General features: G+C 57.5%; 7 protein-coding genes across 7 annotated transcripts; 6 read left to right on the top strand and 1 right to left on the bottom strand.

Annotated features, from left to right (window-relative positions):
* Positions 1–248: 248 nt before the first annotated feature.
* Positions 249–998, bottom strand: GNI_048870 (hypothetical protein; the record flags this gene model as incomplete). Its single annotated transcript, XM_011131348.1, has 1 exon — positions 249–998. The coding sequence occupies one exon, from the start codon at positions 996–998 to the stop codon at positions 249–251; it is 750 nt and encodes a 249-aa protein (XP_011129650.1).
* Positions 999–1,310: 312 nt separating this feature from the next.
* Positions 1,311–1,928, top strand: GNI_048880 (anaphase promoting complex subunit 11; the record flags this gene model as incomplete). The annotated part of the gene is made up of 1 exon (XM_011131349.1): positions 1,311–1,928. One exon carries the CDS (start codon positions 1,311–1,313, stop codon positions 1,926–1,928), a length of 618 nt encoding a protein of 205 aa, XP_011129651.1.
* A 38-nt stretch (positions 1,929–1,966) lies between these two features.
* Positions 1,967–3,692, top strand: GNI_048890 (putative transmembrane protein; the record flags this gene model as incomplete). Its single annotated transcript, XM_011131350.1, has 3 exons — positions 1,967–3,389; positions 3,424–3,551; positions 3,672–3,692. 3 exons carry the CDS (start codon positions 1,967–1,969, stop codon positions 3,690–3,692), a joined length of 1,572 nt encoding a protein of 523 aa, XP_011129652.1.
* Positions 3,693–5,717: 2,025 nt separating this feature from the next.
* Positions 5,718–6,992, top strand: GNI_048900 (putative MORN repeat protein; the record flags this gene model as incomplete). Its single annotated transcript, XM_011131351.1, has 1 exon — positions 5,718–6,992. One exon carries the CDS (start codon positions 5,718–5,720, stop codon positions 6,990–6,992), a length of 1,275 nt encoding a protein of 424 aa, XP_011129653.1.
* Positions 6,993–7,287: 295 nt separating this feature from the next.
* On the top strand, positions 7,288–8,736 carry GNI_048910 (aldehyde dehydrogenase; the record flags this gene model as incomplete). The annotated part of the gene is made up of 1 exon (XM_011131352.1): positions 7,288–8,736. The coding sequence occupies one exon, from the start codon at positions 7,288–7,290 to the stop codon at positions 8,734–8,736; it is 1,449 nt and encodes a 482-aa protein (XP_011129654.1).
* Positions 8,737–8,830: 94 nt separating this feature from the next.
* GNI_048920 (hypothetical protein) lies at positions 8,831–11,098 on the top strand (the record flags this gene model as incomplete). Its single annotated transcript, XM_011131353.1, has 1 exon — positions 8,831–11,098. One exon carries the CDS (start codon positions 8,831–8,833, stop codon positions 11,096–11,098), a length of 2,268 nt encoding a protein of 755 aa, XP_011129655.1.
* A 563-nt stretch (positions 11,099–11,661) lies between these two features.
* Positions 11,662–12,255, top strand: GNI_048930 (putative glutathione S-transferase; the record flags this gene model as incomplete). The annotated part of the gene is made up of 1 exon (XM_011131354.1): positions 11,662–12,255. One exon carries the CDS (start codon positions 11,662–11,664, stop codon positions 12,253–12,255), a length of 594 nt encoding a protein of 197 aa, XP_011129656.1.
* Between the last annotated feature and the right edge of the window lie 581 nt (positions 12,256–12,836).

Consider the following 12,836-nt stretch of genomic DNA (forward strand, 5'->3'; position numbering starts at 1 on the left):
CCCCCCCCAGGACATGACTGACGCTCTTGTTTGTTGCTTTGAAAAATAGCTGCGAGGTTCGCCTTGCTATTAAAAATGGTGACGCCCGTCTTGACCGAGACGTCCATACCCCTTAGGTCCATGTCCCCTCCGGCCATACCCCTTAGGTCCATGTCCCCTCCGGCCATACCCCTCCGGCCATACCCCTTAGGTCCATGTCCCCTCGGGCCATGTCCACTCCGGCCACAACCCCCCTCCGTGATATTCCCTTAAGTCCGTGAGGTTTGTGCTTTTGCTTTAGCTTTGGCCTTTGCGTTGGGTGTTTGAGGCAAAGACGGTGTTAGAACGGAGCGTGCAAGACCGACGTCGTTGATATGGTTGTCTTTGAGTAGCTGGAGGTAATCGGATTCGATTCCTTGGTAGCGTTGTACGACGGCAGCCCTTTCAACACGTAAGTGGAATTGTGTAAGTCTACGATCTTCTTCATTTGTGAAGAGTAGACAGATTTGGTCGCCGGCTGAGCTGGTGATGAGTAGGCAACATTTGTCGTTGAGAACATTATCTTGTTTGTGTCTTCGGAATGGTTCTGCTTTGGCTGAGCATTTGATTTGATCAATGGCGGAAAGATGAAGAGTTGTTTCGATGCTATATTGTGTTGTCAGTTCTAGATACTCTGGTTGGAATCCAATATATAGCTGACGCATATGTTTTGTACAACGTAGCTCGGGGTCCTTTTGTTTGAGTACAGTACCAAGACTTTTGACTCGACTTAATCTTAGCTCCGTGACAAATATTCCATCGCGTAATTTGCGTCTAGCCTTACGCAGAAATAGACATAGATCGTCTGCTGCAACCGATGCACTGGCATCTATTAGTACGTTCAATGCGCTGCCGCGATGACTGCGGTGTGCCTCCGCTGGCTCCCCTTCGAATGCCGTCAATGGCGGGTGAGTAACCGGGCCACGATGTCGTCTCCGCGCTGTAGGACTCGGCGAACGCGGCTCACGAACGTACGCCATCGATTGCACTATGCTACGGCGCTGAGCTGGTCGGGCAGCAACTCCCACATCTGACTCCATTCGAACCACCACGTCCGCACTTGACACCAACGCTGGCGCAACCGCGACTGCAGACTCGCTCTCCGGAATAGACCCAGCATCAACATCGGCGGAAGCGACATCTGCGGGCATCGATCAGCTGTGTGCACACGCGTGTGTACTTGCACCTCCCCACTTCTACCTTCACTTTGTCCTCCAACGACATATCTGCTCCGCTTGGCCATCGCTTCTCCGCTTGGCTTTGTCTGTTTCCATTGTCACACATCTACTGCCATGCTCGAGTCACGCATTTTACACGTCTCAGTCGAGGCAATTAGTGCAATCGCCTTTTGGCGGTGGGAAACGGCAGACCCCACGTGCCACATCTGCACGGAACTACAGGAGTACCCTTGCCCCACTTGCCACACACCAGGCGAGGACTGTCCGCCGGCGGTGGGCGAGCTCTGTGGACACGCTTTCCACCTCCACTGCTTCCAGCAGTGGACGGCCAAGGGCAAAAACGGCAACGAGCGCAAGTGTCCGCTGTGCCGCCAGGATTTCCAGCCCGCACCGCCGGCGATTGACCACGTCTCGCTTTCCACGCCCGACAGCCAAAGCCTGGACAACGGCTACAGCGTCATCCTCGGCACTCGCAGGCTCACCCGCAGCCCCCCGGCGGACTCCGCCACAGCTAGCAGCCCCTCGTCGCTGCCCAGGGTACTCCGCACCACGCTGCACGACGAGCTGCACGACCCGGAGGCGCGAGTCACGACACTCTCCTGGGACCGCGCTCCCGAGTTCTTCCAACCCGTCCCCGAAGAAACACTCAACGCCCTCCGTCTCGCTCCAGAACCCTTCTCGCCGCCACGAGATCCAGACCCCGACAGAGCTGGACCAGAGCCCGACCCCTGACCGAAGTCGTGGGCCGGCCGGTCGGTCGATCGAAAAAAATGACGCGTTCAGCGGCTTGGTGGGAAGTCGCGCGGCAGGAGCAGGTCGCGGTGCCTGTGTTACGGCAAGTATTGGAACAGGGGTACGAGGTAGCGGGATTGCCGAAGCCGGAGCGGGGTGTGGTATTCCGACCGTTATGGCTTTGGCATTGGGGGCACGTGGCCTTGGTTATGTGTACCTTCGTGTGCGCTTATGGTGCAAGTGTACACTTTGTGTTGCCCCGGTCGCCGGCTGCATTGGCGCCGGTGCTGTTGGACCCGAGGTTGTTACTGGACCTGGCGGTCTTCGCGGCTGGTTGGCACGTGGTGGAGTTGCTGACTACTCCGCCTGCACGCCGACCTTTGCGTCGTCTGATTCGACATTGGTTGCTGTACGTCTTATGTGCCGCGCTTCTCGACGTTGTTCTCGTCGGCATCATGTGGGTACTCAAGAACGGCGGATCCGCCTATGAAGACGTTTCTGAAACGACTATCTCCAAGTCCCTTGGTGCTGCCTACGACTCAGTTGCCCATTCTGCCCGCCACTGGGGACATCGCGCAGTCGACACCTTCAGAGGCCATGACGACTCCAGTCTGGCGCCCAGTTTAGCGCCAGACGTGATACCCGCCAACGGGCAGAGTGTGGACTCTCTACTGCTCCAGAACGGACTCAAGAATGGCTCGCCCGAAGAAGTCCGGCACTTGCTGCGGCCCGACAGCCTCGCCGCCCTCGTGCACAACTTGAATGACGCCGCGCTCAACCTCGTCGGACTCGATAAGGCTTTCTGGAGAGGCCACCCTCGGGGCCTGTTCGTCACACAGACCGCGGACATGGAAGACCTAGAGGAGGCCGACCTACCTCAGAGCGCGTACCCACGACTGCTCTACGCCTTCCCGTCCGGCTTTCTAGATGGACTTTTCGGCGGGGCAGTCCCCTCCTCCTCTGCGGAAAGCACAGCCGGGGTCGACGGGGGGGCCGACAGCAGGACCGAAGGCTGGGCATCGGCGGTGCGCAATTCGACCATCAGTTCGCGACTTAGTTCGTATTGGCAGAGGACCACCTTCGTGTATGCGCTGGCTAAGTACCTGGCCATCTGGCTGGTGGCCTGTCTGCCATACGTCCAACGTCTGGTCGTCCTACTCATCTGGCTGAAACAGTACTTTTCTTGTCTCGAGCTTTCGATCTTCCTGCTGCAACTCATCGCGCTCTACACCGTCGTCTCAGAGGCCATCGCCAGCGGTACCTTCGCCATCAGCGGCCGTGGCGACCTGACCCGCAAACTCGCCGACCCCCCCATGTGGAGCTCACTTACCAACTACCTCGGAACGATCGAGGTCACTACCAAACACCTCGGTACAAAATCCAGACCCAGGACGCCACCCACTGCGCCCGAACAAGTCAGTACAACACAGGACGCGGCTGAATGCGATATGAGTCCCGGGCGTAACGGCCAACGGGGTAGAAGCGAAGGGGGTAGAAGTCAAGGGGGTAGAAGCGAAGGGGGTAGAAGTCAAGGGGGTAGAAGCGAAGGGGGGAGAGATCGGAGTGAGAGCCGAGGGCGTAAAGGCCGAGGACGTAAAAGACACGCGGGTAAAAGCCAAGGGGGTAAGACTCAAGACGGAGGAGAGTGTACTGCGCTCTCTACGGAGGCCAATACGCCCGAGGCCTGCACGACCTCGCCACAGACCGGCCTCAAGCTCCTGGCGAGGGACCACGTCACTACAGACATTCGGACCCCCTTGCTGAACAAACTGGAGGCCCTGACTCCCCGAGCGTCGGTGTCTCCCCAAGGGGGGGTGACGTCCCATGGGGGGCTGGCGACTCCCCGAGGAGTGGTAGATTCCGGCAACTGGAATTTGGCCACACCTGACGTAACTGTGACTATTCGCTCGTGGCATGCCCCTTTGAGCCAGACGATAGTCAACTTGGCGGCGGCCTGTATGCGTCTGCACTGTGCCCGACAGCGCCCGATGTTGATGCTGAGTTTAATGCTTCAGCGCTGGGCTCAGGACGGCTCGGTTGACTTGGCCTACTACCATAGTTTCCCCACCAGTTCCCGTACGAACCAGGGAGGTCAGTCTCCACGGGGTCGGATGGCCGACCAGCTGCTTATCCACGCAGAGTCTTGTGGGCAACCCGATGCCGCAGTACGTGTGTGGTGCGAGGTGTTACGCCGGCCCATCTCGGGCTCCGAATGCGTGGCTGTGAAGCAGGTTGAGTTCCGAGGAGTGCGGTACCTGGTTGAGGACCTGGGTACGCAAGCTTGGGTGAGTTTGCTGACGTTGCAAGGCTCCGGGCTGTACAGCAGCCGCTGCGGCCTGCGACTTACGCAGAAGGAAGCCTGGTCGATGCCGAGTGTCTCGTGGGCCTCGAAACAGCGCGCGAAGCCTGGCTGGGTTGACGAGCTCGTTGTCGTGGGCGACTCGGACATGTCTCTACCGTACTTGACTGCCACCGCGCACCACATTGCGCGCGCCCTGGCCGCGCATTACCCCGAGGGTAAACAAGTTTATATTGTCCACGGCAACGGTCCGACACTGAAGGAATATCTAGCGCGCTCCGGAAACGTCAGCGGACGCGGCATCCGGAACCTGATCACCTTCGGCGACGGATGGAGCTTGCTAAATGCGCCAGTCGAAAAACTGCTTCTCCTCGATGCCCGGGTCTCCATGACTAGCATTTGGAGGAAGAACTGCGTCTTCGCCATTGCCCAACCCGCGGCAGTCTCCTGTCATTCGCACACGCTCAGTTTTGCCAAGGAATATTCCAAGGTCTTCGGATACACCGGCTGCGAATGTTCAACCACTCACGGGCCCATGCTGACCACTTCCGCAGAAGGCACCATCAAATGGAACTCAAACCTGCCAGAATGCATTCGGATCTGGTACGAGGGAACAAATTTGTGAGCGCAATTTGCGTGCACACGCGTGTTTGCGCCGCATTTATGGGTGCTGGTGCAACATGTCTTATTGGTGGCCGGCGTGGCTGTGTTGCTGCTGTGATATCCCAACAGGAAGGGTCGAGGAGGAGCACGTGGAGGAAGAGGAGGGGCGCTGGGAGAGCAAGGACTATCTGGTTCGCGACATAAAGCGCTTTATAAAAACCGCAAGCGTTCAGGGCATCCCAACGACGTTCGTAAGCAGGGCAGAGCCCTCGAATGGGCAGCCGGCGCATGACCCAGCGGCGACGTGTTCGAACGCCATGTTTCTGATAGATAAGTCGCTTCGCGCGTTCAGAATTTTGCTGACCGAACACGCAGAGGAGAAGAGTTACGTGGTTCCCTTCGACATTTGCCAACGGACGCCGGAGAAGCTGTCCGCCAGTTTCGCGCCGTACGGCCTGCGTATCCCGCTGAAGGAGCCTCCGATCCAAGAAGTGGGCGACCCTGACCCGTTGCTGAAGCTCGAACTGTGCTTGGCCTTCGGTTCTGAAGAGGAACGAGAAGCGTTTTGGGCCGCCTTTCAGGTGTTGCACGTCATGAGTCAGCGGCACTCCTAAGCTGACTTGACTGACTGCAATCCGACAATAACTGAGGCCGACAATGACCGAGTGTGGGAACTAACGCCCACTGGCTGGGAACTATTACCGACTCACCCGAGCGAGGGACTCATGACGCCGATTTGGTCGATGCCATGCTCTCGGTGGGGCTTGTTAGTGAGCGGCGCCTTTTTCAGGCGCGGGTGCCGGCAATTTTTGAAAAGCAGCACCACCGCAGCTGCCAATGCACCAGAAGCAAGAATGGGTAACAAGTGTGGGTGTGCCTCTCATCGGATGTCTGAAGCCACGCGCCCGGCGGTGCTGAGCGCCGTGAAGAGTGACCAGCTGGCTGCGCAAGTATCGGATGCGTCGCCGCAGCCTCGCATTTCGATCACCATGAACGAGACCGTTTCGAGCAGCGTGGAGATCAAGGAGCCGCCCTCCACGAGTCCCACGATGCAGGCGGCCGAACATCCGCCCGAGCCACCTGCGGCTGAGCAGCCGCCAACTGTGGCTTCCTCCCCGGCTCCAAGTGATCAGCCGCCGAGCGTGACCTACTCGCCGCCTGCGGCTGGGTCGCCGACTGAGCCGGTGACTGGATCGCCTGCAGCGGCGTTGTTAGCGGAGACAGCGGCGGAATTCCCGGAGGACCCGCTGGCGGGACAGGAGGCCAAGTTGCGGGTGTCGGAGTCTTTGGAGTGGGTGACGTTGTCGGATGGGAGTCGGTACCGTGGGGGATGGGCGGCTGACCAGCGGATCCAGGAGGGCGTGGGTCAATTATGCTTCGCGGATGGGAGTGAGTACGTGGGAGAGTTCGCGGACGGCGTGGCGGACGGCGTGGGGGTGTTTAGGGCGACGGACGGGGGTGAGTTCCGGGGTCGGCTGCGCGGCGGTAAGGCGAGCGGCTACGGCACTTATCTTTTCCCGGACGGGTCTCGTTACTGCGGGTCGTTTGCCGAAGACAAGCGCCATGGCCGTGGGCGCGAGGTGGGACGGGACGGTGTGGTTTACGTGGGTGAGTACGTGGCGAATGCGAAGCAGGGCGAGGGTGTGTTGCAGAGTCCGAATGGCGACCGCTACGAGGGGCACTTCGTGAACAACGAGTTACGAGGCTTTGGCACCTACGAATGGAGCGATGGCCGCCGATATCAGGGGCAGTGGGACCGCAACCTGCAGAACGGCCAGGGCTCCTTCCGCTGGCCTGATGGCAAATTCTACGAAGGCGATTACGTCGACGGCAAAATGCAGGGCCGTGGCACCCTTCTCTGGCCTGACGGGCGTAAGTACCAGGGCCAGTGGGCAGACGGCCAGCTGGACGGCGAAGGCGTCTTCTGGGCAGACGAACACCGCTGGCGCATGGGCCTCTTCAAACAAGGCCGCGCCGTCCGTTTCTTCGACGACCAGTGGCAAACCGGCGCTGTCGAAGACTACCTCGAAAAGAGAAAGGTGCTCCAAGGCATTCGCAAGTTCGGAGGCGGCTTCACCCCCTCACCCAGCCAGATCTCACCCAGCCAGGTCCCACCCAGCCGAGCCCCATCCAGTCGGGCCTCATCCGGCCGAGCGCGGTAAGGCCACTGGCTATAGCACGCGGCGACAGGCTTGGCGGTTATGGTTCTCCCAGGTGAAATTGCCGCCAGTTTAGTGAGCCTAGGTCCGAACGCCGCGTACAGATAGACAGACGTTGGGTCCTAGAAGACCGGAACAAAAGTGGGTCGTGGTTCCGACCAGTTGCAGCTAGAATTCTGTTTAATGTTGGTAACTGTCTAGTGACAAGATTGTGTGCGATTCAGTCTGTGGGTCTGTCAGTCTCTGGGTTGGCCCGTCTCGGGTTAGAGTGTGTTGGTAAAAAAGGCGTTTTTGGAAGATGGCTTTGTCAGCGGCAGCTCCGTCGGATTTGTTGAAGAAGGGGTTGAAGCGTTACCCGGAGACGTTGGCGAAGGAAGAGATTGGTGTGTCGTCGAGTTGTTTGTATAGCGAGGTGGAGGCGGCTGTGGAGGCGTGTGTGGCAGCACAGACGGCATTTGCGATTCAGCCGTGGAGCGTGCGGCGGTCGATAGTGAATGAGATCCGGGAAGTTTGTGGGGAGTTGGCTGAGGATTTTGCGTTGTGGGCTTACAGCGAGACGGGTCGTGGTGATTATATGGACAAGGTGGTGAAGCAGAGGTTGTCTGCGGAGAAGACCCCGGGCCCTGAGGACCTGGGTTGCAAGTCTATGACTGGTGACGAGGGTTTGACGTTGATTGAGTATGCGCCGTACGGAGTAATAGGGGCGGTAACACCAGTGACAAATCCCACGGCGACGATTATTCACAACACGATTTGTATGGTCAGTAGTGGTAATGGAATTGTCTTTAATGCACACCCGGCGGCGGTATGTTGCACAAACCGTGTAGTCGCGGTTGTGAACGAGATTGTGAAGAAAAATGGGGGTCCTGACAGTTTAGTTTGTGCTATCGCTGAACCCACCATCGAGACAGGTCAGCTACTACTCAACCACCCCAAGACCGCCGCTAATCTCGTCACTGGCGGTCCCGCAGTTGTCAAGGCGGCCCTCAAGTCGGGAAAGAAGTGTTTCTGCGCCGGTCCTGGGAACCCGCCCGTGGTCGTGGATGAAACCGCCGACTTAAAAGAGGCCGCTAAGGCCATAGTTGAAGGGGCCTCGTTCGACAACAACATGATCTGCTCTGACGAAAAAGAAGTCTTCGTCGTCAATCAGGTCTACGACCAACTGCTCGAGCAGTTCCGCAAGGCCGGCGCGTACATCGCTACCAGTGAGGAAATAAAGACTCTAGAAAAAGCGGTGCTAAAGGAGCACCCCGGGACCTTCACCCACGGGCAAGTGAACGTGCCGTTCGTCGGCCAGAGCGCAAAGTACATCCTCTCTACTGTCCTCGGCAAGGAAGAGGCCAAGGACGCAGAGGCCAAGGACGCAGAGGATAGAACCCGGTTAATCATCGCCCCCGTCGAGGACGGGCACCCCTTCGTGTACACTGAACTGCTGATGCCTATTCTACCGGTGGTGTCCGTGCCCAGCTTCGAGGAAGCCGTGGCGTGCGCAGTCAAGGCCGAACACGGTTACCGGCACACCGCTAGCATCTACAGTACTGATGTTCAGCGCATCACGCGCATGGGACGCACCGTGAACACTTCGATCTTTTGCGTCAACGGCAACCACTTAACTGGCCTGGCCGCAGGTGGAGAAGGCTACACTTCCTTCAGCATCACCGGCTACACCGGAGAGGGCATGACGCGACCACGCACCTTCGTGCGCGAACGTCGCATAGTCTTTGTCGGTAGCCTCAACTTTAGCTAGACTTTTTGCCGACGCAGGCGGACCCAGGTTCTCAGCCCCACCCTGAGTGGCGACTCAGAGCGGTGGAAACCGACCCGAGGAGTAGGAATAAATTATGAAAGGTTGCAGGGCGGAGTTGGTGGTGAGTGGCGCGGGGTGGGCATGGATGTGTGGATGGGTGCTGGACTGTCAGAGCACACCGGGTTGCGAAAAGAGGACAACGGTCCATTTCTTCGGCGGCACAGATTTCGGAGAAGCAGGTTTGCCGGAGTGTGCGCATGGTTGTGCGCGACTTGAGCTGTTGCCAGAAGGTAGTTTGTCACAGCGACTGTTTCTAGCCGTGGCATTGCAATGCGTGGATTGCCTGCAACGACACCCGGGGGTTGTGCTCTGCTCGAGCGACCAAATCCAGTACCGAAAAACTGATGCAGGACCCCGTATTCGCTTGGACCCCAATTATAGAAACTATCGGCCGACACTCACTGTCACCGTGGACCCCGTTACCGGCCAATCTGTTGAACGTGAATGCGATGTCGAGACCTACCTCCACGGGAATGATGACGCTGCAAGTGTAGATTCCGTCAGCACAGGTTCCATCAGCACAGATGTCGAAACTGACCTGAACGTAAGAGGTGACCCGGTCCCCCAAGGCGAACCGGTCCCCCAAGGCGAACCGGTCCCCCAAGGCGAACCGGTCCCCCAAGGCCACCTGATCCAAACAGACCCCATAGAAGTCGACTCAGACGCGACCGCAACAGACTTAATCGGAAGAGGCAGCACTGGCTCGTTGCCACCGCCAGACAGGATGCGCAGTCTAAGACACAGCATGCAGCGGAAGGCGATTGTGGCTCGATGGAACCGATGGGCCAGAGCGATAGATCTACGGCGACAAGGGCGCCCGATATCGGAACGTGGACGTGCGGAATTGCTGCGATTGGTGTTCTTACAATTGGCTCGTAAGTGTTGTGTGGAGGGTATGTCAGAGTTGTTGGAGTCGTCTGCTGATTCATTGACTGCGTTACGTTCCCGATTATTGGCTGCTTACTGTGTGGAGGACCCTGAAGGTGCTTTTAAACAGCAGTTCTGGGCCACCGAGTGTCGTCCCGTCTTGACCAGAGATGCTGCTGGTGCTCTTGCTGTTAAATCTGCCCCGACTACCTCGTCATCAGGCTCCAGTCTAGCCGGCAGTGTCATGTCCCTCCTCGGTAGCATGCCCTTCGGCAGTAGACCCTTCGGCAGCATGGCTTCCGTCAGCATGGCCTTCATCAACAAAATGACCTCCTACGGAATCCTTTCATCCAACAGGCTAAGGATACCATCCAACAGGCTAAGGATACCTTCCGGGACCCTTTCCCCCACTCAGGAAATGGCCCCTACCCCTACTCAGGAAATGACCGCTTCCCCTACTCAGGAAATGACCGCTTCCCCTACTCAGGAAATGACCCCTAGCCTTGCTCAGGAAATGGCCCCTACCCCTACTCAGGAAATGACCCCTGCTCGGCCCGGAACCTTGACCCTTGCCGGAACGGTGAGCCCTACCGGAATCATGAGCCCTACCGGAACCCCGAGCCCTACTTGGCCGGGGACCATCAGCCCTAGTGGAAGCTCTGCTGGGACCGACACCCCAATTTGGCCCGAGACTTTTACTGGTCCCGAGACCCTGGGCCCGAGGGTAATAGCCGCAGGTGAAGCCCGGAGCTCGAGCCCGGTGCCGAGCGAGGCGCCGTTGTGCGACCGCTGTCGGCCCAGCCCGGTTCTGAATCTGAATCTGGAGGCGGAGGCGGAAGTAGGTGAAGACTTGTGGGAGTCCGAGCTCCTGGAGGATTGGGGGGAGTTAACGAGGACGGCCGGTGAGCGGGTGTTCAATCTGGCTCGCGAAATGTCTGCAGACACGTGTGTGCTGCCGGTGGACGTTACCTTGTCACAGCTCCCCTTGAACACGTTGGTTACAGAGACGTCCGGGAAAGAGGACGGGATGACTACAGATGACGGGGTGACCGCACAGGCGTTGTCGTTAATGTCCAGGGAGGAGGCCGGAGAAGGCTCTTGTTGGCGGGTACTGAGTCTGCAAAGTATCCTAAAGAGATACCGTTTGTCACCGGTAATTCATAACTCGTTGGCGAAAGAGTTGGATTCATGCTTGAGACGTGCAACGGAAACGGTAGGCCGAGGAATCTGTGTTGGATCCTACGACCAAGTTTTCCTCGCTGTCCGAAAAGGGGAGCTTCACGTCCTGCTCAACCCAGTCTGTCTGCGCTGTAAAGAACCAGAACAAGCCTTCCGAGTCACCACCGCCTTCCTCCACAAATTCCGTAGAGACGCTGGTTCCCAACGTGTCTTCCACCGCAATCCTATCTTCGAGCGACACGTACCCACTATGTGAACCACACAGTCTGAACCACAGACGCCGACGACAAGAGCGAAGCGACGACAAGAGCGAAGCGACGACAAGAGCGAAGCCGCATGGTGTGACCGATACGTGACTGGTGTGTGAAAGTATGGCGGCTGCGATGACGTGTATACCACAGAGCGATCCCGACAGGCTATGACCATCTCGAACGTAAATTCAGCACATAGGGGAAAGTGCCGTAGAGAAACCAGACATGACTGGTGCCCAGCAGTTGGTGAACATAAGGGATGATGTGGGGGTGTTCGCTCACAGCACACACCGGGTCAAAGTGAGGCATTCTTGGTGTGTCAGTGGGCAAGGTCGGCTTTCAGTTGTTATGTCTCGCCCGCCGAAGCTTTTTATTAAAATACAGAGAGAGTTAGCAACCTAGCGATGCAAGTTAGCAGAATCGACACCGAGGGCTCCTCGTATGACGCAGACAGCACCACGTCAGCAGCGGACGTTCGACACAACAATTCTAAAAGACGAGTGGATTCGAGCTGTCTCTGGACATGACGTGTTGTTTTCTGAGAATATTAGGTCGTGAAGTTTGTTGAATGTCTAGTCCTACGCTTTACTATTTCGACATACCCGGATTGGCGGAGCCTACTCGCCTCGCGTTTTACTTGGGGGGCATTCCCTTCGAGGATGTCCGATTCAAGCCCGAGCAGTGGGCTGAGGAGTACAAGTCCCAAGCGCCGAGTGGTAAAGCGCCTTGGCTGCAGTTTAATGACGGGAGCTATCTGACTGAAAGCAGGGCCATTCTGATGTACGCTGCCTCCAAGTCGGGAATGGTTCCTACTGACTTCACGCAGCTGGCGGTGTGCGAACAAGCCTATAGTGTTATGTCTGATGCCCACCGGGACGTCACTAGCATCGTGTACAACAGGGGAGACAAAGAGGAGAATCTGAAGAACGCACGTGAGCGCCTAGCCGCTGCGGACAAAGTGATTGGTAGCAGACAGTCAAGCGAAGGCTGGGTGGACGGCAAGGGCATGACTTACGTGGATTTGGCAATCTACTCTTTTGTCAAAATGATTGTGGATCGATGCCCGGATATTGATGCTACACAATACAAGAGAATTTATAAAACCTATGAAGCAGTCGTAGGGGACCCTCGGGTTAAGGAATACTACAGCAGCAAGAAATAAGCCAGATGTGTGCGATACAAACACGCGCGCGCAAACACGCGCGCGCATTCCTTTTTATTGATTGAAATTCCAACAAAGCTTCCTTCCTTCTCTGTAAAACCAAGGCAGTCATTCTTCGCTATCCTATCCAAGTCAAAAAGAGGACTGAGGCAGTAAGACTAGGGACACGACAACTACAATGGGTGGTTGTTGTGCCGAACTGGTCCGCTGCTGACGTGGTGCTGCCTGCGTCATCCCTCGGTGTCGATTCTGCTAACTTGCATCGCTAGGTTGCTAACTCTCTCTGTATTTAATTAAAAAGTTCGGCGGGCGATCATCCCTAAGAACTCATCCCAGCTGGCTTCTGTCCTCATGCCGCTGTCGGTCGTTTCCCGCCTGTCCTCTGCCCGCTCCTCCAGCTCGCGCTGCCCTGAGACGTACTCTTGAGTTACCCATCGTAGTAGTGGCTCCGTGCTCAGCTTGAACCTTCTCACTTGGTCCTCGGCGTGACCGTCCACCCCGGCACGTCGCATCTTTCTGCCACTACCTGCGTTTTTCTCAACTCTGTTATCCTCATGGGTAGCGACCACGCGGTGTGCGCC

This window comes from Gregarina niphandrodes, assembly GCF_000223845.1.
Source record: "Gregarina niphandrodes unplaced genomic scaffold scaffold00006, whole genome shotgun sequence".
Lineage (NCBI taxonomy): Eukaryota > Apicomplexa > Conoidasida > Eugregarinorida > Gregarinidae > Gregarina > Gregarina niphandrodes.